This window comes from Odocoileus virginianus, chromosome 27, assembly GCF_023699985.2.
Source record: "Odocoileus virginianus isolate 20LAN1187 ecotype Illinois chromosome 27, Ovbor_1.2, whole genome shotgun sequence".
NCBI classification, from domain to species: Eukaryota; Metazoa; Chordata; class Mammalia; order Artiodactyla; family Cervidae; genus Odocoileus; species Odocoileus virginianus.
Genome location: NC_069700.1, coordinates 33831419 through 33856763, shown reverse-complemented (window position 1 = coordinate 33856763; position 25345 = coordinate 33831419). Strand labels below are relative to the sequence as shown.

Sequence of the window (25345 nt, the reverse complement as noted above, 5' to 3'; positions counted from 1 at the left end):
AAAAATTGGTAAAGTGAATTTCATTAAAATTGAAAATTTTTGTTCTTTGAAAGACTAAGAAAACGAAAAGGAAAAAAAAAAAAGAAAATGCAAAGGCAAGTTAGAGACTGGGAGAACACACTTGCAAAATACATATCTGATAAAGTGCTTGTCTTACTGGGGACAACTCAATGGGCACAAGATTTGAACAGATACTTCACAAAAGAAAATATACAAATGTACACTACGCACAAGAAAAGACACCCTCAATGTGACTAATTACCAGGAAAATGCAACTGAAAACCAAAGTCAGACCCCATTCCATGTGCATGAAAATGGTTACAGTTAAAAAGACCGACACCACTAGCAACTGAGGAGGATATGAAAACAGACTCTCAGACCTTGCTGGTGAAAATGCAAAATGGTATAGCCACTTTGAAAACACAGTATGGTAGCATCTTATAAAGTTAAACATGTTCACCATTTGATCAACAAGTCCACTCCTGGGTATTCACCCCAAAATAAATTTATCCAATATATCCACACACAGACAGGTATGTGAATGTTCACTACACTAGTCACAATAGCCCCAAACTGGAAACAACTCCAATGTCCAGTTTTTTGAATGGATGAACAAATTGTAGTTTGTCCATACCTGTAAAATGCTAAATTCAACAAGTATGAATCTCAAAATCATTATGCTAAGTGAAAGAAGTCAAATGCCAAAGATGACATATGATTCCATTTATATGAATTTTTGGAAAATGCAAAACTGTAGTAACAGAAACCAGATTTGTGACTGCACGGCCCAGGAACTATAAGCAAATTTTTAGGATGAGAAAAATGTTCTGTATCTTGATTGTGGTGGTGGTGGTCATATAACTATTACCCATCAAGCTATACCTTTAAAAGGGTGAGTTTTAATATATGTAAATAGTACCTCAATTAAAAAAAAAACACCTCAGTCTTAGACACAGATGTTATTATGACTAACTGCCACCTAAACTATACTAAATAGATTGGACAAAAAATCTAAAATATACTCAGGAGTGACTGAGTTACTTGAAGATGGCAAGATTGGGAATTTCCCACTATTAAAAAAAAGGGGGGGGGGCATTCCAGAGCAAAACTGAATGCAATTATAAAAAAGTAAAATTACATTTATGAATTCTTGAATTGTCCCTATAAATTTTAAATACCTCACACTTAAAATTATTTATTTTAGTATCTGTATTCTCTACTGACAAATAACCTTTTAGACTGTGATCATAACTGTACTGCCCACTGTTGTATTTTCAGCTCCTAGCACAAAATCAATCACGTAATAGCAGCTCAATAAATATTTGTTAAATGAAAAAAAAAATCTAAAAAGTAACAGCAGGGGCTTCCCTGATGGCTCAGTGGCAAAGAATCTGCCTGCCAATGCAGGAGACCTGGGTTTGACCCCTGGTCCCGTGTGCCATGGGCAACTAAGCCCCATGCACAACTACTGAGCCTGTGCTCTACAGCTTGGGGGCCTCAGCGACCGAGCCCGTGTGCTGCAACTGCCGAGCCCGTGTGCTGCAACCGCCGAGCCCGTGTGCTGCAACTGCCGAGCCCGTGTGCTGCAACCACCGAGCCCGTGCACCTTAGAGCTCTGCAACGAGAAGCCACTGCAAAGAAAAGCCAGCACACCACGAGAGAGCAGCCCTCGCTCAGCTCAACTAGAGAAAAGTCCACGCAGCAACAAAGACCTAGCACAGCCGAAAATAAATGAATTTTTTAAAAATATCTTAAAAAAAAAAAAAATACGATTGATGTGAGGATTAAATGAGATAATGCATATAAGCCCTTTGCCTTGCACTGCAAGTCCTAGAAAGTATTCGCTATTAGTCTTTCAACATATACTTTCTCCCTTTTATCCCAGTATGCTAATGACTGACAATAAACATGAATCATGATGCATCTAATGAAGTTAGGTTAATGTTAAAGGCAGATCCACTCACATTTACTCCATTACACTTTACTCTCCGTGTAAGAATAGTAACGTCAAAAATCCAAAATGACTGGTCTGTCTTCCCAAATTGAGGGAAGAAAATAAGAGATAGGATTTTTATCTTCATAATTCCCAACCGTGTTACTCATATACCAAGAACACCAAAGACAACTTCACTGAAATAGCCTTTTATTAAAAATCACCAGATCTTCATAGGGGTAAGGTAGGGAATGAGTGAAATGTTAGTGTCCTTAGATTTACTTATAAGAACAGAGACAGATATAATTATTGCAGCCCCCGAACCCATCTCTTCCCAATTTTAGTGATAGCATATTTGCTGGACGGAGAGGGAAGAACAAAATCCCTATTACAGAAGTATACTTGAAAATCCTGAGTCATTCTTATTTTAGCTTCTTTTAAGATGGGCTATGGAACAGTTCTAGGGATTCAGAATATGTAATAAAGATTTAGTTTAAAAAATTCAATGAGGGAAACCATCATTGTTTCATTCAAATTTCTGTAACATACTCTGTAGTAATAACCAGCTGTCTTAGATTGTTCCAGTTCTTGTTTTTCCAGACTTTCTGGGGCTAAAAAAGATGCTTAAGCATTGTTTCAAAAGGTCTGTACGCAAGCATAGTAAACAGGAGTGAGGACCCAAACTGCTGTAACACAGTTCTTGCCCCTCCGTTGTAAAGCCAGCCAGTAAGCCCAGTACATAAGGGATCAAGAGAGTTCACTGTACAATATTTATGCTGCAGTCCATTTGTATTATTTTTCCTCATTATGATGAAATAGTTACTGCCATAACATATAGGTATAAAACTAAGCTGCCGAGCCAATGTTTGTTTTAAAGGCAACTGAACACATTATGTTATAGAAGTTTTACCACAGTGATACTGCTCTAGCCTCATATTCCTAATTATCATCTTCAGGGGTCCTTCTAAAGGTTTTTGTTTTTTGTATGGCGTTTAATCCTTTACAGTTTTTGTCCCTGTACTCTTTACAGAATACACAAGAATGGAATCTCAGACTCAGGACTAATCTTAAAGCTCTTCTACAGATGCTTCTTTTTGTAAGAGCAAGGAAGGTTAGGTGACCTATTCATGTTAACATACCACAGGGAAGAACAAAGACAGGAACCCTGGCTTCCTAACACCCAGCTGGATGCACTCCCCATGAGACCATGCGACCTCTAGATAGGTGTGCTGAAGGTACAACGTCAACTGAGAGCTGCCTCTTCTCTGCTCAAAATTCCAGGAAACATAAAAAACTGTCCCAAAGTCTGTTCTTTTTATCTCCACTGCTGTCCTGTAGATACGTTCATCAGTACCATCTTTCTAGATTCCATATATATGAGTTAATATATTGGTATCTGTCTTTCTCTGACTTACTTCACTCTGTATAATAGGCTCTATGTTCATCCACCTCATTAGAACTGACTCAAATGCATTCCTTTTTATAGCTGAGTAATACTCCAATGTGTATATGTGCCACAATTTCTTTATCCATTAATCTCTTGATGAACATTTAGGTTGCTTTCATGTCCTAGCTGTTGTAAAGTGCTGCAATGAACACTGGGGTTCTATTTTATGGAAATAGAGTCTTTTCAATTATGGTTTCCTCAGGGTATATGCCCAGTAGTGGTTTTATTCCTAGTTTTTAAAGGAATCCTCATACTGTTCACCATAGTGGCTGTATCAATTTGCATTCCCACCACAGTGCAAGATGGTTCCCTTTTCTCCAAACCCTCTCCAGCATTTACTGCTTGTGGACTTTTTGATGATGGCCATTCTGACTGGTGTGAGCTGATACCTCACTGTAGTTTTGATTTGCATTTCTCTAATAATAAGCCATGTTCAGCATGTTTTCATGTACTTATTAGCCATCTGTACGTCTTCTTCGGAGAAATGTCTGTTTAAGTCTTCTGCCTACTTTCTGATTGGGTTGTTTGTTTTTCTGTTATTGAGCTTCATTAGCTACTTGCATATTTTGGAGATTAGTTCTTTGTCAGCTGTTTCATCTGCTATTAATTTCTCCCGTTCTGAAGGTTGTCTTTTTAACTTGCTGATAGTTTCCTTCATTGTCTAAAAACTTCTAAGTTTAATTAGGTCCCATTTGTTTATTTTTAATTTCCATTACTTTCAGCATAGTGCACTTTACTGAGAAAATCTGGGTACAGAAGGTGGTTGTATAAATTCTCAGCAATTCTTCAGTCTACTTGCAAAGATAACTATTGACAGAAGACCTATTACCTTAAACCTACCAACTTCAAGACAGACATTCAAAGGGGGAGCAGTGGGAACAAAGAGGTCTGATGAGGCCATTTACTCTGGGGTCCTCTCAATTAAACAATGATGCCACAGTCATGCTGGTGGTCCTGGAGGTTCATATCCACACATCAGCAAGAATGAAAAAATGTTTAACCATTGTCACGTTCTGCTATGTTAAGAAAAAAAAATCTGTACTTGACTGTGATTGCTGTCTTACTAAATACAAGATTAATCTCCCATGAGCCATCAACTCACTGAGGACCCAAAGGAGAAGTGGGCAGTGACCCAGCCAGCATTAGAGCTTGAAGACAGGACTGTTGGACAGGAAGCAGAAGTCGCCATGACATACAAATGCCTATGGGTACAAGGAAAGCAGAAACTCAGAAAGAATTTAACTCCTTAGTTACTTGCTATTTCCTTTCCCAGATCCTTGCTTGGCTAGCAACTAACGTGTAGAGTTGGAAAAAAGAATGAACTACTCAACACTGAGACATGCTGGTGAATGGGGTGGGGTGGATTGCCTCCCTTCTCCTACACTTGGCCTAGGAACAAACTAAAATCTGCTCTATCTGTGACAGATAAAGCTAAAAGGACTTTGTAATTCAGCCACTAACTTGCAACAAGTCACATGGTCCACGAAGTTCAATTTGATGTATGGGCTATTATTTTTTCAAGATTAAAAAAAAAATACTACTAAACTAACTGAAGACGTTTAAAAGTATTTATAAAGAAATTAGTAAAAAATCACATTTAAGATTTTCAAATAGTGGTTCTCAACTTTTTTCCTTAGGACCTTATTACATCTTTACCAGTTCATTTAAAATAACAATAGATTCATATGTTAGCATAAATTATTTTTATGGAAAATAATTTCCCCCAAACCAAAAAAAAAACACAGTGAGAAGAGTGGTGTTGTTTAATAATTGTTACAAATGTAAAATGTGTCTGACAATGAAAGACAATCTGATTCTCACACCTACTTTTGGATTCATCTGTTGCAACTGCAAGTTTTGGTTGAAGTGTATGGAAAAAATCCAAATCCACAAAGGTAACAGAAAAGACAGGAGCTTTTTTAATAGCCTTTTCAGATAATCATGAATATAATCATCTGATACTACATCAAAATTGGACAGATATTAGTTTCATAAAGGTCAGGTGCAATGTGGAATCTGAGATATCAATGAACTTTTCATATGATGTTACATTAAAATCCACTGGTCTAACTTACACATCCAATGGACCTTTTACTCATGAGTGACTTTGTAACATCTTGCATTGGTCCCTGGGAAAACACTGTTCACTGAGTCACACAATCTTCCGAATGTTAACACTTTCATTGTATCACATCTTAAAGCACACTCATTCACACTCACTGATCTCATCAGAAGCCTTTCACGTCTGGGAAGCTGTCCAGCTCTGAGCAGCAGATACACATTTTCCCAAACTGCCCTTCTCACTTGGAAACTCAATGGTAAGAAATGTTGTCACCTGTCCTGGAAGTGACAGGCTCACTGCATTAATCTGCAAGAAATTATCTTCCAAATACAGAATAGTCAAGTCTGAATAATCACAGCTTGCCCTTTCAAATAAAAATGATGCTTCACAGAACAATCCAGCCAGTTCAGTTCTCAACCAAAAGTGCACAAGTGCTTCCCCTTGAGATAACCTCTCTGTGTGTTGGGTGGGGGGGCGCGGGGGCAAGGGGTGGGGTGGGGGGCGCGGCAGGACCGGGGATGGGGTTGCCAAAATGCTTTATGTGTGCTTTCCCATCTGTCTCAAAATACCAAAACAATGTGAAACTCAACGATTAGGATTTAATAAAATTAATATTTTTTTACACCGTGTCAAGAACATTCTTAAGTGAAACTGGCCTTCCTCTGTCTTTCTTCTTTAAGCAGTGCGGACAGGAAGAACACACTACTACTAGTGTAGTCTGATGTCACTGCCTAGATTCGCGCTGAGGCTCCAGCAGCTTTTCACCACTGCAGCTTAGAACCATCAGTGCGAATGTCAACACAGTAAAAGTAATATATAACATCTTAGTATTATAATGAAAACAATTTTGACACTATGGACCCCCAGAAGAATCTCAGAGACCCCACAGGCATCCATGAACTGCACTTTGATAACTACTGCTCCAAAATATCTTCACTTTTGGCAAAGATAAGATCCACTAGCTCCCACATAATATAAACAGCAATAAATCTAAGCAAATCACAACTCAAAAAAAAAAATACCCTCTTACCTTTGCCAAGACTAAAGACAAATGGTTCATTTCTATCATGACTGGAATCAAACTTCTTTCCATTTGACAATTTCCCTTTGTAATGGACATAAACTTTGTCTCCAATCATTGGTGTTTCCTCACTATTTCCCATTCTTTTGACAATCTAGGAAAGACAAGCGTCAAGAAAAAAAGAGGTTAAACACTTTACTTTTAATCGGAGAATAAAAATGTCACAGAGTCCATGCCCCATCACGCAGGCAGATTTGTAAACAAATGTCTGTCCTTTCTAAAGGCCTCCCTCCCAGTTCTTGCAAAAACCTTCACTGTTAGAAAACTGTCCTATACCACTAAATATTTAATACTATATTTAATTGTACTGTTAACCACACTATTCTCTCAAAATAATAAACCAGTAGAGCTTGTTTTATTGGTTTAATGCCCCCTGTTTTGACACTAAAATCTCTGAAAACACAGAGCTAGTTCATGTACAAACTGAATTAGGCCCAAAAGATTAGTGGACTTTCAAAAACATTCAAAAGTAAGTCTGAAGCAAAGTTTCAAAGGTAAGATTTTTACTTCTTTCTTTTGCTAAAAACATTAGCTTTTGACTAGATTCCATTAGTTTGGTTTTATTTCAAAAAGCCCAATTTTCTGATATAACAGGTTATGTTTCCTACTATCTGAAGAATATGCAATGTGTGAAAATAAAAAAAAAAGTTTGATATGATACTGAATAACTTGTGTTCTAGTAAAGGAAATGCCAGAAAGTTCCAAGTTGAAAAATATTTAACTATCATAAAACCAGTATATTTATTTTGTTCTTGGCAGAGCAAGACACTAATAGAGTTGGTCAAGTTCTGGGAAAAGAAAATCAAATCCAGGCATGTGGTGTATAATTTATTCTGTCAATCATTTATGCCAAATTAATCATTTTTGCTAGATAACAGAGATGGTAATTAAACATCTTTTGTGAGGAAGGGTCTGAGTTTTTATCTGAAGAATTCAATTATTTGCTCCTGAATTCTTTCTTGAGATATAACCTCCTTGTTCCACCCTCATATCATCACATAAACACTGTGAACTAAGATTCTACAACTTTCTTAGTTCAAAAGCCCAGACATTCTAAATGAAAAAAAAAAAAAAAAAATTATTGCAACTTCATAAAAAACTGAACTTAATGAATTCAGTAAAGTTGCAGGATTACAAACTCAACATACAGAAATAAGTTGTGTTTCTACACACAACAAAATATCTGAAGAGGAAATACTGTAGAGAAAACAATCCCAGAAATGCAAATGAATCTGAATGGCAATTATCAAAAAGAAATCGCAAGTGTCGGTAAGGATGTGGAGAAAAGGGAGCCCTTGTGCATGTTGGTGGGAATATATACTGGTGCTGCCATCATGAAAAGCAGTATGGAGGTTCCTCAAAATACTAAAAGTAGAACTACTGTGTGATCCTACAATTCCACTTGTAGGTATTTACCCAAAAGAAATGAAAATACTAACTGAAAAAAGACATATGCAACACCATGTTCACTGCAGCATTATTACATTAGCCAAGATATGAAAACAGCCTATGTTCACTGATAAATGAATGCATAAAGAAAAAAAAAAAAAAACACATATATGGTGACTTCCCTGATGGTCCAGCGGCTAAGACTACATGCTCCCAAAGCAGGGAACCGGGGTTCGATCCCTGATCAGAGAACAAGATCTTGCATGCCACAACTAAGTCCCAGCGCAGCCAAATAAATAAATAAACATTAAATATATATAAGTATGTTTGTATATACACACAATGGATTATTATTCAGTCATATAAAAAGAATTAAATCTTGCCATTTGTAACATGGATGGACCTTGAGGACCCTATGCTAAGTGAGATAGGTCAGACACAGAAAAACAAATACCATATGACCTCACTTACACATGGAATCCAAAAAAAAGAAAAACAACCACCAAATTTACAGATACACAGAACGGAAACAGACTAGTGGCTGTCAGAGCTCAGAATCTGAGGGGAGGGTGGGAGAAATGGGCAAAGGGAGGCAAAAGATACAAAATAAGTGAGCCATGTATGTAACGCACAGCATGGTGTGACAGCTAATAATATTGCAATGCCTATTGAAAGCTGCTATGAGAATAGATCTAAAAAGTTCTCATCACAAAAAAATTTTTTAAACTATATATGGTGAGAAATATTAACTAGACTTACTGTGGTTACGATTTCATAATATATACCAATGTCAAGTCATTACGTTGCACACCTGAAACTAATAAACTGTTAAATATCAATTATACCTCAATTAAACTCAAATAGCATAAAAAACTATAAAATAGTTAGGAATAAATTTAATCGAGGAGGTAGAAGATTTGTACACTGAAAACTGTATGATTCTAATGAAAGGAACTTTGAAGACGACACACATAAATGGAAAGGTAGCCTATGTTCATGAATCACGAGGATTAAAGATGTTAAAATGTCCATACTACTGAAAGACATCTACAGATTCAATATCAAAATTTCCCATGGTATTTTTCACAGAAATAGAAGAAAATGCTAACATTTGTTAAGGCCCATGAAAGACCCCAAACAGCCAAAGCAACTGCAAGAAAAAAGCTGGAGGCCTATTTCCTGATTTCAAACTATATTACAAAGCTACAGTAATAAGTACAGACACGTGGACCAATGGAACAGAATCAAGAATCCAAAAATAAACCCCAGCATACACAGTTAACTCCTATTTGACAAGGGAGCCAAGAATACTCAATGAGGAACAGATAATCTCTTCAATAAAAAGTGCAAGGGAAACTGGATAACCCTATGAAGAATAAAATTGGACCCCTATCTTACACCACTCACAAAACCTAACTCAAAATCAACGACAGACTTAAAACATAAGATCTGAAACTACATAAAACATGTAAAAGAAAACAAGGGGAAAACCTCCTTGACATTAATCTTGGCGGCCATTTTTTTGGATATGACACCAAAAGCACAAGCAACAAAAATATTTAAGTAGAACATCAAACTAAAAAGGTTCTGCACAGCAAAGGAAACAATCACAAAAATGAAGAGGCAACCTATGGGAGAAAATATCTACAAACTATATATTTGATATCCAATATATATATGGATAACTCATGGTTATTATTAAAAAAATTAACAAATAACAACTGTTAATAGCATTTGGAGAAAAGGAAACCCTTGTGCACCACTGATAGGGATGCAAACTGGGACAGCCACTATGGAGAATAGTATGAACTTTCCTCAAAAAAGTAAAACTAGAACTACCATATGATCCAGCAATTCCACTTTGGGGTATAAATCCAAAGGAAATGAAAATTACTATCTCAAAGAAATAATGAATAAAGATGTGGTATATATATGTACTGTGTTGTTAGTCACTCAGTTGTGTCTGACCCCATAGATTGTAGCCCTCCAGGCCCCTCTGTCCATGGGTTTCCCAGGCAAAAATTCTGAAGCAGGTTAGCTATTTCCTTCCCCAGGGGATCTTCCCAACACAGGGATCAAACCTGGATCTCCTGCATTGCAGGCAGATTCTTTACCGTCTGAGCCACTAGGGAAATCCACATATATGTATAACAGAATATTATTCACTTGTGAGAAAGAAGGAAACCATACCATTTGCGACAACATGGACGTACTTTGAGGACATTATGCTAAGTCAAGTCAGAGAAACACATAAATTGTGTGATATCACATATATGTGAGTCAAGGCTATGGTTTTTCCAGTGGTCATGAATGGATGTGAGAGTTGGACTATTAAAGACAGCTGAGTGCTGAAGAATTAGTGCTTTTGAACTGTGGTGTTGGAGAAGACTCTTGAGAGTCCCTTGGACTGAAAGGAGATCCAACCAATCCATCCTAAAGGAGATTAGTCCTGGGTTTTCACTGGAAGGACTGATGCTGAAGCTGAAACTCCAATACTCTGGCCACCTGATGCAAAGAGTTGAGTCATTTGAAAAGACCCTGATGCTGGGAAAGATTGAGGGCAAGAGGAGAAGGGGACGACAGAGGATGAGATGGTTGGATGGCATCACCGACTCGATGGACATGGGTTTGGGTGAACTCCAGGGGTTGGTGATGGACAGGGAGGCCTGGCGTGCTGTGGTTCATGGGGTCGCAAAGAGTCGAACACGACTGGGCGACTGAACTGAACTGAACATATATGTGAAATCTAAAAAAGCCGAATTCACAGAAACAAAGCAGAATGATGACTGCCAGGGAAAGGGCATGGTGGAAAATGAGGAGATGGTGGTCAAAGGCTACAAACTTCCAAGTCATAACATGAATTAAATTCTCGGGATCTAATGTACAGAATGGTGACTGTAATTAACAACAGTGTATTATATACTTGAGAGCTGATAAGAGAATAGATCTTAAATGTTCTCCCCACAAAAAAGAAATGATAATTATCTGAGGTGATGAAGGAGCTAACTAACCCTTTTGTGGTAGTAATTTTGAAACATTTAAATGTATCAAATCATCACATTATACACCTTAAACTTACATAATGTTATATTTCAGTTTTATCTCAATACAGCTGGGAAAAAAAGTTATAATTTAAAAACTAAAGAGCTAATTAAAAAAAAAACAGTAGAATCATTACTGCCCTTCTAGGGCTCAAGGTGGAAAAAAATGTTTCCAAAAACGTTAATCTAAGAGAAATCTCACAATATTCTGAAAGTGCTCATGTTCATGAACTGCATGCGGTATTGGGGAACCTGGGCTGCCCCTGAGGGCATCTGCATTTCTAGGACTATAACCAAGTAACTGGTCCGATGGTGTGAAGGGCACCCAGGGAGTTAGCGCTGCTCACATCCACAAGTAATACTGTGGTATCACTTCAGGTTTCCCCAACAAGTTGAGTTTAGTGCCTAAATCTGGAGTTGTCTTAAGAATACAATCTAGTCTCAATTCAGTTTTAAAATGTAAGCTCCATAAAGAAATTTTATATTACTGGGCTAGTTTCTGATTTCCCAGATCTGCCTTGGTCTTTAAAAAAAAAAAATTATATATATATATACATATATACATACACACGAGTTAATAAGACTATTACAAACACGGCACTGTATTAAATGCTTTATATAATCTTCTGTGAGGTAGGCAGTATTATTATTCAAATTTTACAAATAAGGAAACTTCCTCACAGATGTGTTACTAAATTGCTCTAGGTCATGCAGTTAATAGACCTATTCAATCTTCTTTTTTTCTTCTCTATTTTCTGGCCACTGTATAATCATAAGAGACTTGATTTAGGTCATACCTGAATGGTCTAGTGGTTTTTCCTACTTTCTTGAATTTAAGTCTGAATTTGGCAATAAGGAGTTCATGATCTGAGCCACAGTCAGCTCCCGATCATGTTTTTGCTGACTGTACAGAGTTTCTCCATCTTTGGCTGCAAAGGATATAATCAATCTGATTTCAGTGTTAACCACCTGGTGATGTCCACGTGTAGAGTCTTCTCTTGTGTTGTTCGAAGAGGGTGTTTGCCATGACTAGTGCATTCTCCTGGCAAAACTCTATTAGCCTTTGACCTGCTTCGTTTTGTACTCCAAGGCCAAATTTGTCTGTTACTCCAGGTATCTCTTGACTTTCTACTTTTGCACTCCAGTTCCCTATAATGAAAGGAACATCTTTTTGGGGTGTTAGTTCTAGAAGGTCTTGTAGGTCTTCATAGAACTGTTCGACTTCAGCCTCTTCAGCATCACTGGTCAGGGCATAGACTTAGATTACTGTGATATTCAATGGTTTGCCTTGGAAATGAAGAGAGATCATACTGTCATTTTTGAGATTACATCCAAGTACTGCATTTTGGACTCCTCTGTTGACTAAGAGGGCTACTCCATTTCTTCTAAGGGATTCCTGCCCACAGTAGTAGATATAATGGTCATCTGAGTTAAATTCACCCATTCTGGTCCATTTTAGTTCGCTGATTGCTAAAATGTCAATGTTCACTCTTGTCATCTCCTGTTTGACTACTTCCAATTTGCCTTGATTCAGGGACCTAACATTCCTGTTTCCTATGCAATATTGCTCTTTACAGAACCGGACTTTGCTTCCATCACCAGTCACATCCACAATTGGGTGTTGTTTTTGCTTTGGCTCCGTCTCTTCATTCTTTCTGGAGTTATTTCTTCACTGATATCCAGTAGCACACTGGGCACCTACTGACTTGGGGAGTTCATCTTCCAGTGTCCTATCTTTTTGCCTTTTCATACTGTTCATGGGGTTCTCAAGGCAAGAATACTGAAGTGGTTTGCCATTTCCTTCTCCAGTGGACCACCTTTTATCAGAACTCTCCACTAAGATCCATCCTTCCTGGGTGGCCATCCATGGCATGGCTCATGGTTTCATTGAATTAGACAAGGCTGTGGGCCATGTGATCAGATTGGTTAGTTTTCTGTGATTGTGGTTTTCATTCTGTTTACCCTCTGATGGAGAAGGAAAAGAGGCTTATGAAAGCTTCCTGATGGGAGAGACAGGCTGAAGGGGAAAGGAGTCTTCTTCTGATGGGCGGGGCCATGCTCAGTAAATCTTTAATCCAATTTTCTGTTGGTGAGGGCTGTGTTCCCTCCCTGTTGTTTGACCTGAGGCCAAACTATGGAGGAGGTAATGAAGATAATGGTGACCTCCTTCAAAAGGTCCCATGCACGGATGCACTCAGTGCCCCAAACCCTGCAGCAGGCCACCGCCAACCCACGCCTCCGTCGGAGACTCCTGGACACTCACAGGCAAGTCTGGGTCGGTCTCTTGTGGGGTCACTGCTCCTTTCTCCTGGGTCCTGGTGGGCACAAGGTCTTGTCTGTGCCCCCCAAGAGTCTGTTTCCCCAGTCTTGGGTAAGTTCCGGCGGCTCTATGGTGGGGTTAATGGCAACCTCCTCCAAGAGGGCTTATATCATACCCAGATCTACTACACTTAAAGCCCCTGCCCCAGCAGCATTCCACTGCTGACCCACACCTCCACAGGAACACTCACACACCCTTCTGGCTCAGTCTCTGTGGAGTCTCTGGATCCTGGTGTGCACAAGGCTTCTTTGAGCCCTCTGAGTGTCTCTGGCAGGTATGGGGTTTGAGTCTAAACACAATTTCACCCCTCCTACCGTCTTGTTGGGACTTCTCCTTTGCCCTTGGATGTGGGGTATCTTTTTTTGGTGGGATCCAACATGCTCCTGTTGACAGTTGTTCAGCAGCGAGTTGTTTTTGGAGTTCTCGCAGGAGAAGATGAGTGCATGTCCTTCTATTCTGCCATGTTAGTTTGTAGAATCCCTTACGATTATACAGTGGAAGTGAGAAATAGATTCAAGGGATTAGATCTGATAGAGTGCCTGAAGAACTATGGATGGAGGTTCATGACATTGTACAACAGGTAGAGATCAAGACCATCCCCAAGAAAAAGAAATGCAAAAAGGCAAAATGGCTGTCTGAGGAGGCCTTACAAATAGTTGAGAAAAGAAGAGAAGCTGAAGGTAAAGGAGAAAAGGAAAGATATACCTATTTGAATGCAAAGTTCCAAAGAATAGCAAGGAGAGAGAAGAAAGCCTTCCTCAGTGATCAATGCAAAGAAATGGAGGAAAACAACAGAATGGGAAAGACTAGAGATCTTTTCAGGAAAATGAGAGATACCAAGGGAGCATTTCATGCAAAATGGGCATGGAGCAATGGTATGGAGCTAACAGAAGCAGAAGATATTAAGAAGAGGTGACAAGAATACACATAAGAACTATACAAAGAAAGATCTTAATGACCTAGATAACCATGATGGTGTGATCACTCATGGAGAGCCAGACATCCTGGAATGTGAAGTCAAGTAGGCCTTAGAAAGCATCACTATGAACAAAGCTAGTGGAGGTGATGGAATTCCAGTTGAGCTATTTCGAATCGTAAAAGATGATGCTGTGAAAGTGCCGCACTCAATATGCCAGCAAATTTGGAAAACTCAGCAGTGGCGATAGGACTGGAAAAGGTACGTTTTCACTACAATCCCAAAAAAAGGTAATGCCAAAGAATGTTCAAACTACTGCAAAATTGCACTCATCTCACATGCTAGCAAAGTAATGCTCAAAATTTTCCAAGCCAGGCTTCAGCAGTATGTGAACCCTGAACTTCTAGATGTTCAAGCTGGATTTAGAGAAGTCAGAGGAACCAGAGATCAAATTGCCAAGATCCGCTGGATCATCAAAAAAGCAAGAGAGTTCCAGAAAAACATCTACTTCTGCTTTACTGACTACACCAAAGCCTTTGACTGTGTGGATCACAACAAACTGTGGAAAGTCCTTAAAGAGATGGGAATACCAGACCACCTGACCTGCCTCCTGAGAAATCTGTATGCAGGTCAAGAAGCAACAGTTAGAACTGGATGTGGAACAACAGAGTGGTTCAAAATTGGGAAAGGAGTACGTCAAGGTTGTACATTGTCACCCTGCTTATTTAACTTACATGCAGAGTACATCATGCAAAATGCTGGGCTGGATGAAGCACAAGCTGGAATCAAGATTGCTGGGAGAAATATCAATAACCTCAGATATGCAGATGACACCACCCTTATGGCAGAAAGTGAAGAAGAACTAAAGAGCCTCTTGATGAAAGTGAAAGAGGAGAGTGAAAAAGTTGGCTTAAAACTCAACATTCAGAAAACTAAGACCATTGTATCTGATCCCATCACTTCATGACAAATAGATGGGGAAAACAGTGACAGACTTTATTTTGGGGGGTTCCAAAATCACTGCAGATAGTGACTGCAGCCATGAAATTAAGAGACACTTGCTCCTTAGAGGAAAAGTTATGGACCAACCTAGACAGCATAATAAAAAAGGAGAGACATTACTTTGCCGACAAAGGTCCATCTAGTCAAAGCTATGATTTTTCCAGTAGTCATGTATGGATATGAGAGGTGGACTACAAAGAAAGCTGTGTGCCGAAGAATTGATGCTTTTGAACTGTGGTGTTGAAGACTCTGGCGAGTCCCTCGGACTGCTAGGAGATCAAACCAGTCCATCCTAAAGGAAATCAGTCCTGAATATTCATTGGAAGGACTAATGCTGGAAAAATCCTGATGCTGGGAAAGACTGAAGGCAGGAGGAGAAGGTGATGACAGAGGATGAGACAGCTGGATGGCATCACTAACTAGATGGACATGAGTTTGAGTAAGCACTGGGAGTTGGTGATGGACAGGGAAGCCTGGCGTGCTACAGTCCATGCGGTCACAGAGTCGGACACGACTGAGCGACTGAACTGATTTTTTGGCCATGATGCACAGCATGCAGGATCTTAGTTCCCTGACCAAGGATCGAACCTGTGCCCCTTCAGCAGTCTGGTGTCTTAACCACTGGACTGTCAGGGAAGTCCCTACACCTATTTAATCTTAACCAAAATCCCTATGGTGAAACCTAAGGCTTTAGACAGTGATAAATGATAAGATTTAAAGGGTTTATAATCTCAAAATGTTTCTTACAGACCCAAAAATCTTATTCAATTTACTCCCTAGAACAAAGCAGGGCCTGAGGCAAGTTGTTCTCTGTACCAGTGTACTGAAATGATAAAAGAGCAGGAAGATAACAACCTGCAGAATTTCCACTGTCTTGAGAGGCATTCCGGAATCTGGGATGAGTAATTCACAGAGCTACAAGGTTGAAAGCCCTCTGAATGAAGATAACATGATACACATCTATAATCCTTAAGTCTTTATTTTGCAAATCTTCAAACTGTGGCTTGGCACGTAGCAACCTAATAGTAAAACATGTATATTCAGAAGAGATTCAAGTTTGTGAATATGTGAAGAAAGCTTTCAGGTAAGCAAGATTAGACAAAACAAACAAACAAAAATCTCATTTGCTACTGATAACATAAAGTGAAAGTGAAAAGTGAAAGTGAAGTAGCTCAGTCCTGTCCAACTCTTTGCAACCCTGACCCCATGGACTGTAGCCTACCAGGCCCCTCCGCCCATGGAATTCTCCATGCAAGAATACTGGAGTGGGTTGCCATTTCCTTCTATTAAAATTCAGCTTATTGATAATACTTAAAAAGTTTAACATAATCTTTTATGTTTATGCAAAAAAAAGTAATCTTACAAAACCTGAATACATCAAGTGTAGAAGAAAAAAGAACTTAATATGACTAAAGCCATTTAACCTCTCAAATATATGGAATAATAACGCATATATCTTCCATACATAAATGGGAGAATCAAATGTGCTCTGTCTCAAAAGATCACTGTGAGGTTTTTAAAAAACCACATGTAAACATAATCAGAGGGTGAAAAAAGTGTTTTTAAGGAGGAATACTAATTCAAAAGTGAGATACATTCTCTGATTAAACCTCAAAAAAATATTTTCATTACACACAGGAACTCTATTTGTATGTAAAAAACAAATCCTTCTGAACTTTGCGAGTTAACTTTTTTTTGAGAAAGTCTTTTAAATAGTCATTAGCTAGCTTTAATACACTTAAATATTAAAATAATTGCCCGTTTGTGCTCTGTGAGAACAGAGACAGTCTTTTTAGAGTCAGACATAACATAAATCCTCAGACCTGCATTTACTGAGATATATGATTTGGGGCAAGTTAATTTACCTAGCTGGTTCTCAGCTTTACCATCTATAATCTGGGATTAAAAATAAACCTGCAGTTATAAAGACCAAATGAGAATTTAGCTGTAGCATTTGGTACTTAGTAAGCCTCAATAAACGAAATCCATCTCAATGCTCAGTTATGTTTGACTCTTTGCAATCCCATGGACTGTAGCCCACCAGGCTCCTCCATCCATGGGACTCTCCAGGCAAGAATACTGGAGTGGGTTGCCATTTCCTCCTCCAGGGGATCTTCCCAATCCCAGGGATGGAACCCGAGTCTCTCCTGCATAGTCAGGCAGATTGTTTACCACTGCACCACTTGGGAAGCCCCAATCCATCTCCACCTCTAGCCAAAAACAAAAAACAAAAAAAGATTTTTATTAACAATATTTCCAGATAGCAAATTTCTTTACATGTCATGGCCTCACCTTTAATACTCCTCTATCTTTTTTGGAGGTAATATCCTCTCCCTGTTCAGCAACAGCTGCTGCAGGGCTTTCTCCATTGTTCTTGGCAGCTTCATCAGTAGTCATTGTCTTTTTAAAAGTGGAAAACCTGCTGAGAAGAAACATATTTTAGCTAGGAGAAGTATCACGTCATTATGTATCTTAAAATGCCCCTAGAAACAGAACTTTACCTGACCCAAGATATACATAGGGCAAATAAAGTTAAATGCTGAAAAGGAAAATAAAAACATTTGCTATGAGCATGTACTGATGTCATGAGGCATGTAAATAAAACATCACCCAAATCTTCAATTTCCCATCTAGCTCTGGTCCCAAATTAGAAAGCAGCACAAGTCAGGCTTGGCAGTGATTATATTCCTTAGCATGATTACACAGTGAGAAGTAGTCCTTTCAGAGCTTGAAAGTGTCCTTTCCCTACAGCCATATTCTTGACAGAGAATTAAGGACGTATCAGGTGATCTGATCAAAGAAAACAGTCTATCACAGTGGAAAACAGGAGAAGGCTTTGGAAAATGACAGAACCCAGTCTGAGCCTCAGCTCCAGCTGTATGTTTGATATCTGCCAACCTCCTTAAGATAACCAAGCCTCAGTTTCACGTCCATAGTTCATAAGAGTTACTGTGAGGCATTAATGAGAGAACACATGTTAGGGGATGAGCACAAAGTCACAACTTAAAAATGTAGACATTTATCGTGATTATTATTGGGTCTTAAAAGAGCCACATTTTTCATTTCTTGCTCAAATTTTCCTACAGAATGACGTTCTTCTCCACCATGGCACTCAGCGCCTTCCACAACATGACCCTAACCTATGTTTCGGGTCAAGCCTCCACTGCTTTCTTCACTGTCTCATGCTCTGTCCAAACCAGACCAGGCTTCTCCTGCAACAAGTCCTGTGCGTTCCCATCTCCATACTGTGGCCATTCTTTTCCTTTCCCATTCTTCCCACTCAAACGCTACCTTTCATTGTACCAACTTTAACCTTCTATGTTGCAGCTGTCTGCCCTTTACTTTCTCAGCTCTTCCATTGATTTGTTTTCTATAACATATTCATAAGAAGACACATGCATTGGATTTAAGAGATCTTTGTTAAATTTTTTAATACATATATTTTACTGAAGTATAGTTGACGTAACAGTGTTTCAGGTGTGCAGCAAGGTGATTCAGTTATACATATACACATATATTATTTTTAAAATTATTTTCCATTATAGGTTATTACTAGACACTGACTATAAAGTTCCCTGTGCTATACAGTAAACCTTTGTTGCTTGTTGCATATCTATTTTTTAAATTAGAAATCAAGCATTCTATTCATACTAAGTCAAACAAGTGGAATCAAAATGTCATAAAATTTATAGTTAGGCAAAAATTCATAAGTTTTCTGAAATATATATATTATACACATTGTTTATATATATATGTATACAAAGCTTTTCTACTACAGTTGATAAAGGCGTGAGAAAGAACATCAAAGAAAGAAAGAAGAGATGGAAAAACTGGAAAACAAACTAAATTAAATGGGAGCACTGAATATGAAATAGAAAAAGTGGAACAAACTAGACAAAAGTAAAAGATCATCATATAGTTCAGTTGTTTTCAAACATGGCTGCTCATTAGAAACATATCTGGGCACTTTTATCTTTCAAAAATTCCAATAATTCTGATATGCATCTGGATTTTAAAAAGTGATTACAGGTTTTTCTATTAAATGGTAGTTTTGGTGATACAGAGTTCTATTGTTTTTCTTTTGACCAATCATAATACAATGGTATTAAGTAATAGTTGCACAATCACAATAGTAAAAGATGTTTATCTGTTTTCACTATCAAAACAAACAAAAAGAACAGTTTTCACACTCAATAACCAGATCAAAAGTAGAAGACTATTACAATTGCAAGTCATAACGGAAACTTGACTAACCTGACGATATAAAATAACTATATACAATCTGGGGGGTGGTCAAGCAGAGTGAAGTAGTAAGTAGAACTGCATACATGCACATGTTTTCATCTGCCCAGCCAGTCTATGTCTGGTGCATTTAATCCATTTACATTTAAGGTAATCATCAATATGTAAGATCCATTACCGTTTTCTGAACTGTTTTGGGTCTATTTTCTGCAGATCTCTTCCTTCTCTTGTATTTCCTGCCTAGAGAAGTTCCTTTAGCATTTGCTGTAAAGCTGGTTTGGTGGTGCTAAATTCTCTTAACTTTTGATTGTCTGGAAAGCTTTTGATTTTTCCATCAAATCTGACAGAGTCTTGTTGGGTAGAGCATTCTTGGTTGTAGGTTCTTCCTCTTTCATCACTTTAAAGTGCCATCCCCTTCTGACTTACAGAGCTTCTGGTGAAAAATCAGCTGATAGCCTGATGGGAGTTCCCCTGTATGTTGTCAGTTTTCCCTTGCTGCTTTTAAAATTTTATCTTTGTCTTTAATTTCTGTCAGTTTGATTACTATGTCTCGGTGTGTTCCTCCTTGGATTTATATCCTGCCTGGGACTGTACTTCCTGGACTTGGTTGACTATTTCCTTCCCCATGTTAAGGAAGTTTTCAGCTATCATCTCTTCACATATTTTCTCAGGTCTTCTCTTTCTCTTCTCCTTCTGGGAAGCCTATAATGTGAATGTTAGTGTGTTTAATGTTGTCACAGAGATCTCTTAGGCTGTTCATTTCTTTTCATTCTTTCTTCTATATTCTGTTCTGCAGCAGTGATTCCACCATTCTGTCTTCCAGGTCACTTATCCATTCTTCTGCCGTAGGTATTCTTCTATTGAGTCCTTCATTTGTCTGTTTGTTCTTTAGTTCTTCTCAGTTAAGTTCAGTCGCTCTTTTGCGTTCACCTCTTTTCAAGCCCATGGACTGTAGCACACCAGGCTTCCCTGTTGATTACCAACTCCTGGAGCTTAATCAAACTCATGTCCATCGAGTCAGTGATGCCATCCAACCATCTCATCCTCTGTCATCCCCTTCTCCTCCTGCCTTCAATCTTTCCCAGCATCAGGGTCTTTTCCAGTGAGTCAGTTCTTCACATCAGGTGGCCAAAGTATTGGAGCTTCAACATCAGTCCTTCCATGAATATTCAGGACTAATTTCCTTTAGGAATGACTGGTTTGATTTCCCGGCAGTCCAAGGGACTCTCAAGAGTCTTTTCCAACACCACAGTTCAAAAGTATCAACTCTTTGGCACTCAGCTTTCTTTATGGTCCAATTCTCAAATCCATACATGACTACCGGAAAAACCATAGTTTTGACTAGATGGACCTTTGTCAGCAAAGTAATGTCTATTTTTTAATATGTTGTCTAGGTTGGTCATAGTTTTTCTTCCTAGGAGCAAGCGTCTTTTAATTTCCACACGTAATCTCCATAATAACCACGACACCAATTAACAAAGATCAACATGACTGCAGTCACCATCTGCAGTGATTTTGGAGCCCCAAAAAATAAAGTCTGTAACTGCTTCCATTGTTTTCCCACCTATTTGCCATGAAGTGATGTACTCGATGCCATGATCTTCGTTTTTTGGATGTTGAGTTTTAAGGCAGCTTTTTCACTCTCCTCCTTCACCTTTACCAAGAGGCTCTTTAGTTCTTCTTTACTTTCTGCCATAAGGGTGGTGTCATCTGCATATCTGAAGTTATTGATATTTCTCCTGGCAATCTTGATTCCAGTTTGTGCTTCATTCCAGCATTTTGCATGATGTACTCTGCATATAAGTTAAATAAGCAGGGTGACAATACACAGCCTTGATGTACTCCTTTCCCAATTTAGAACCAGTCTGTTGTTCCATGTCCAGTTCTATCTGTTGCTTCTTGACCTGCATACAGATTTCTCAGGAGGCAGGTAAGGTGGTCTGGTATTCCCATCTCTTGAAGAATTTTCTACAGTTTGTTGTGATCCACACACTCAAAGGCTTTGGCATAGTTAATAAAGCAGAAATTTTTCTGGAACTCTCTTGCTTTTTTGATGATCCAGTGGATCTTGGCAATTTGATCCCTGGTTCCTCTGGCTTTTCTAAATCCAGCTTGAACATCTGGAAGTTCTTAGTTCACATACTGTTGAAGCCTGGCTTGGAGAATTTTGAGCATTACACACTTGAGCTAGTGTGTGAGATAAGTACAATTGTGAGGTAGTTTGAACATTCTTTAGCATTGCTTTTCTTTGGGATTGGAACGAAAACGGACCTTTTCCAGTCCTGTGGCCACTGCTGAGTTTTCCAAATTTGCTGGCACATTGAGTGCAGCACTTTCACAGCATCATCTTTTATGATTTGAAATAATTCAGCTGGAATTCCATCACCTCCACTAGCTTAGTTCTTCTAGGTCTTTGATAAACATTTCTTGCATTGATAAACATTTCTTGCATCTTCTTCATTGTTTTCCCAAGATTCTGGATTATCTTCACTATCACTACTCTGATTTCTTTTCTGGAAGGTTGCCATCTCCACTTCATTTAGTTGTTTTTCTAGGGCTTTATCTAGTCCCTTCATCTGGAACATAACTTCTGTTTTTTCATTCTAATGAACTTTCTGTAACGTGCTTTTTGTTTTAGCTGCTGTGGAACCGTGGTTCTTCTTGCTTCTTCTGTCTGCCCTCTGATGGAGGAGGCCAAGAGGCTTCTGCAAGCTTCCTGATGGGAGGGACTGGTGGTGGGAAAAACAGAGTCTTGCTCTGGTGAGCAGGGCCTTACTCGTAAAGCTTTAACCCAACTATCTGCTGATGAGTGGGGTTGCACTCCCTCCCTGGCAGTTGTTTGGCCTGAGACAAACCAGCCCTGGGCTCTATAGCACAGTTAATGGGGACCTTCAAAAGGGCTTACACCAAGGGAGACCATCTCAAACTGTTGCCACCATTGTCCCCAACCCTGTGGTGAGCCCCTGCCAATCCATGCCTCCACAGGACACCCTCCAACACCAGCAGGTAGTTTTGGTTCAATCTCCTGTGGGGTCACTGCTCCTTTCCTCTAGATCTTGGTATGCACAAGATTTTGTTTGTGCCCTCCAAGACTGGAGTCTCTGTTTCCCCCAGTACTGTGGAGGTCTTGTAATCAAATCCTGCTGGCCTTCAGGGTCAGATTCCCTGGGGATCCCCAGTCCCTTTGTTAGATCCCCAGCTCACCCACCAGGCAGGTAAGGGATTTGATTTTATCATGACCGCACCCCTCCTACCATCACGCTGCAGCTTCTTCTTTGTCTCTGGACATGGGATATCTTTTTTCGGTGGGTTGCATCATTCTCCTGTCAATGGTTGTTCAACAGCTAGTTGGGATTTTGGTGCTCTTGCAGGAGATGAGCACAGGTCCTTCCAGTCTGCCATCTTGAACCATAAGGCCCAGATTTAAGAGATCCTTAAAAGCAGGGTCATGGTTTGTCCTTATTTAGATTCTCCAGAACACCTCTACCTTTTAGACTGGTAAGACAGAAAGGGCAAGGAATTTGGAGCTCCTTACAAGCTGTGTGATGCTGCTTACTTTTAACTTCTCCAAGCCTTTTTTCTCTACCTGTGTAATCAGAATTAAAAATAATATCTACTTTCACAGAGTGACCTTCTGGATTAAATGGTATAATGTGTATGTTAAAAGTATACTAGCTCTTATTATCATCAATCATCTAAAATGACAGACGCCTTTTCATGCAAGGCAAATACTGAAAAGCTAATCAACAGACAAAACAAAAAACACCTCACTGCCTACTGTCATGATGAATTCCCTAACAGCTCTCGTGGCTGAGCAGGAAAAGTCAAGACTTAGTAACATCTACAGTTATGCGGTATTAGGTTAATAAGGAATGCTAAGGCTCCCTAAGTCACTGTGGGATCCTCTTGCCTACACAATCAAAAAGAACTATTTTATATTTGTGACAAATGTCTTATTGATAAAACTGATGATTAAACAACTAAATGTATCTTAACTCACTTACAGTTGACCTAAACTTACTTCAATATCAACAAAGACACAAATCAAAAACTTTGCTGTATCCAAAAATCTTCAAAGAGAACACCAAAAACCAGCAGCTAAGCCCCTTTGCTTTATTTACTAGTACAGTTTATGCCAGACACCAAAGATCCAAATACTTGGCTCAGGGTAAGGGAAAGGATAGAACAAAGTGTGCTCAAACAAACAACAACAAAAACTAAGTACCTAGTTGTTGTATGTGATGCTGGGCAAGACAGTTAGGAAAATTAGATGAATAAGATTTGTTCCCAAATTCCAGTAACCTACCACTCACAAAACACTTCTCTCATGCACAGAAATTTGCAGAAAGCACTTCAAACACAGGGAGAAAAGATCTTTTAAACATTTTGGAGGTCGTGGACCATATCCCTTCAGAAATACATATACACAAAATATTTCCTGGGCCTTTACAGATATATTGACATCCATCAGTAAACCCCTAGGGAAACCATATCAATAAACAAGTTAAAACCATCAACAGAAAGGTTAATAGGGAACAGGACAGTCAGAGGGTCTCAAAGCATGACCCTACAGACTATTTATACATACAAAAAGGAAAAGGGCTTTCCAGTGGAGTGGTCTGATTACACAGGCAACCTACATCGTGACCAAACTCTGCATCTTCTTTATTAACACAAGCTGGTATCACTGTGCCTACTGCTGTGATGTAATAGGAAGTATACAAGTAGTATTTCTACCAAAAATGTTTAACCTGAAACTAAGCAAGAAGAAAAGACAAAATTAGGGTGTGGAACATTCTACAAGACAACTGGCTTAGACTCCTCAAAATGTTAATGTTATAAAAGAAAAAAAGGTAAAGAAAGGAAAGAAAAGGGGCCTGTTCTGGTTTTAAAAAGACTAAAGAGACACAACCACCAAATGCAATGTGTGATCCTTGGCTGGATACCAGATTAGGAAGAACAAAAATTTACAGAAGCAAATTTTGAGAAGAATTAGGAAAATTTGGAAAAACAGACTACATACTACCTTATTATTACTGTATAATGTTAGCTTTCTAAAGTGTGCTATAGTATTGTGGTTCTGTACAGACTAATCTCCTCATTCTTAGGGGAGACATGCTGAAGCATTTAGGGATGAGGTGCCATGATGGGTGCCTCTTACTTTCAAATGATTTGACAGCGTGTGTGAGCACAAATATCACAAACAGCTAAAAACAAAGCATTCAGAAAGCATGAATACAACATATCCAAAGGCAAGGCCTTTCTTTTGAACGTTCGTCATTTGGTGATCAGCTAAACTTTCAGATGAAAACTCTGGGATTAAAAAAATATTTTCTTTTGGTTCTAACCCTCCCCTTTGAAAATAGTGGCTTGCTCAAATTCAAATAAAGAGGGAAGTTGTATACATTGATTTGCAAGGTTTACAAATCTCATTTGATAAAGGAATTTGCTCTTCAGTTTTGGTTCTAACACTTGAAGGGATACAAATAAACTTTGGGATCTCAAAATGATTTTGACCAGTATGGAGTCCACATGAAAAGAAGTAGCACAAATAATTAAAACACAAAGATAAAAACCAAACTAAAGCTATGTTGAACTTTCAAAGGCAGATGAATCTGGAAGAATAAATAAATAAACTGAACTTTCCAAGTACTTACCCTTAATTCCAGTTATGCCATCTGATACAGATTTTTGTATCAGATAAAACAAATAAATTAAAGAAAAACTTCTTTGATCCAGTGTTACATGACAAAAAGGCTGTAAGAACAGATAATTCCTAAAAACCAACTGGACATGTTGAGAAAGTTTCACTTTTTTTTGTAAGAGAGCTAGCTATGTCTTTGTTCCCTACCCTACATTTATTCTGGATTTAAAATCACTCTGTAGCTATGGATATTAATCTATGATAAAGC

At 38.7% G+C, this 25345-nt stretch overlaps 1 protein-coding gene across 2 annotated transcripts in view; it reads right to left on the bottom strand.

Moving 5' to 3' along the window:
- The window catches only part of FKBP5 (FKBP prolyl isomerase 5), a 112930-nt gene that overhangs the window by 44860 nt on the left and 42725 nt on the right, over positions 1 to 25345 (bottom strand). Inside the window, exons 3-4 of one of the 2 annotated variants that reach the window (XM_020886702.2) lie at positions 17484 to 17613; positions 6473 to 6617 (exon numbers count right to left, since the gene is read on the bottom strand). In XM_020886702.2, coding sequence (XP_020742361.2) covers positions 6473 to 6617; positions 17484 to 17588 — 250 coding nt within the window. In that variant the 5' untranslated portion in view covers positions 17589 to 17613. The remainder of the gene's footprint in view (positions 1 to 6472; positions 6618 to 17483; positions 17614 to 25345) is intronic. The other variant, XM_020886712.2, reaches the window with a different exon arrangement.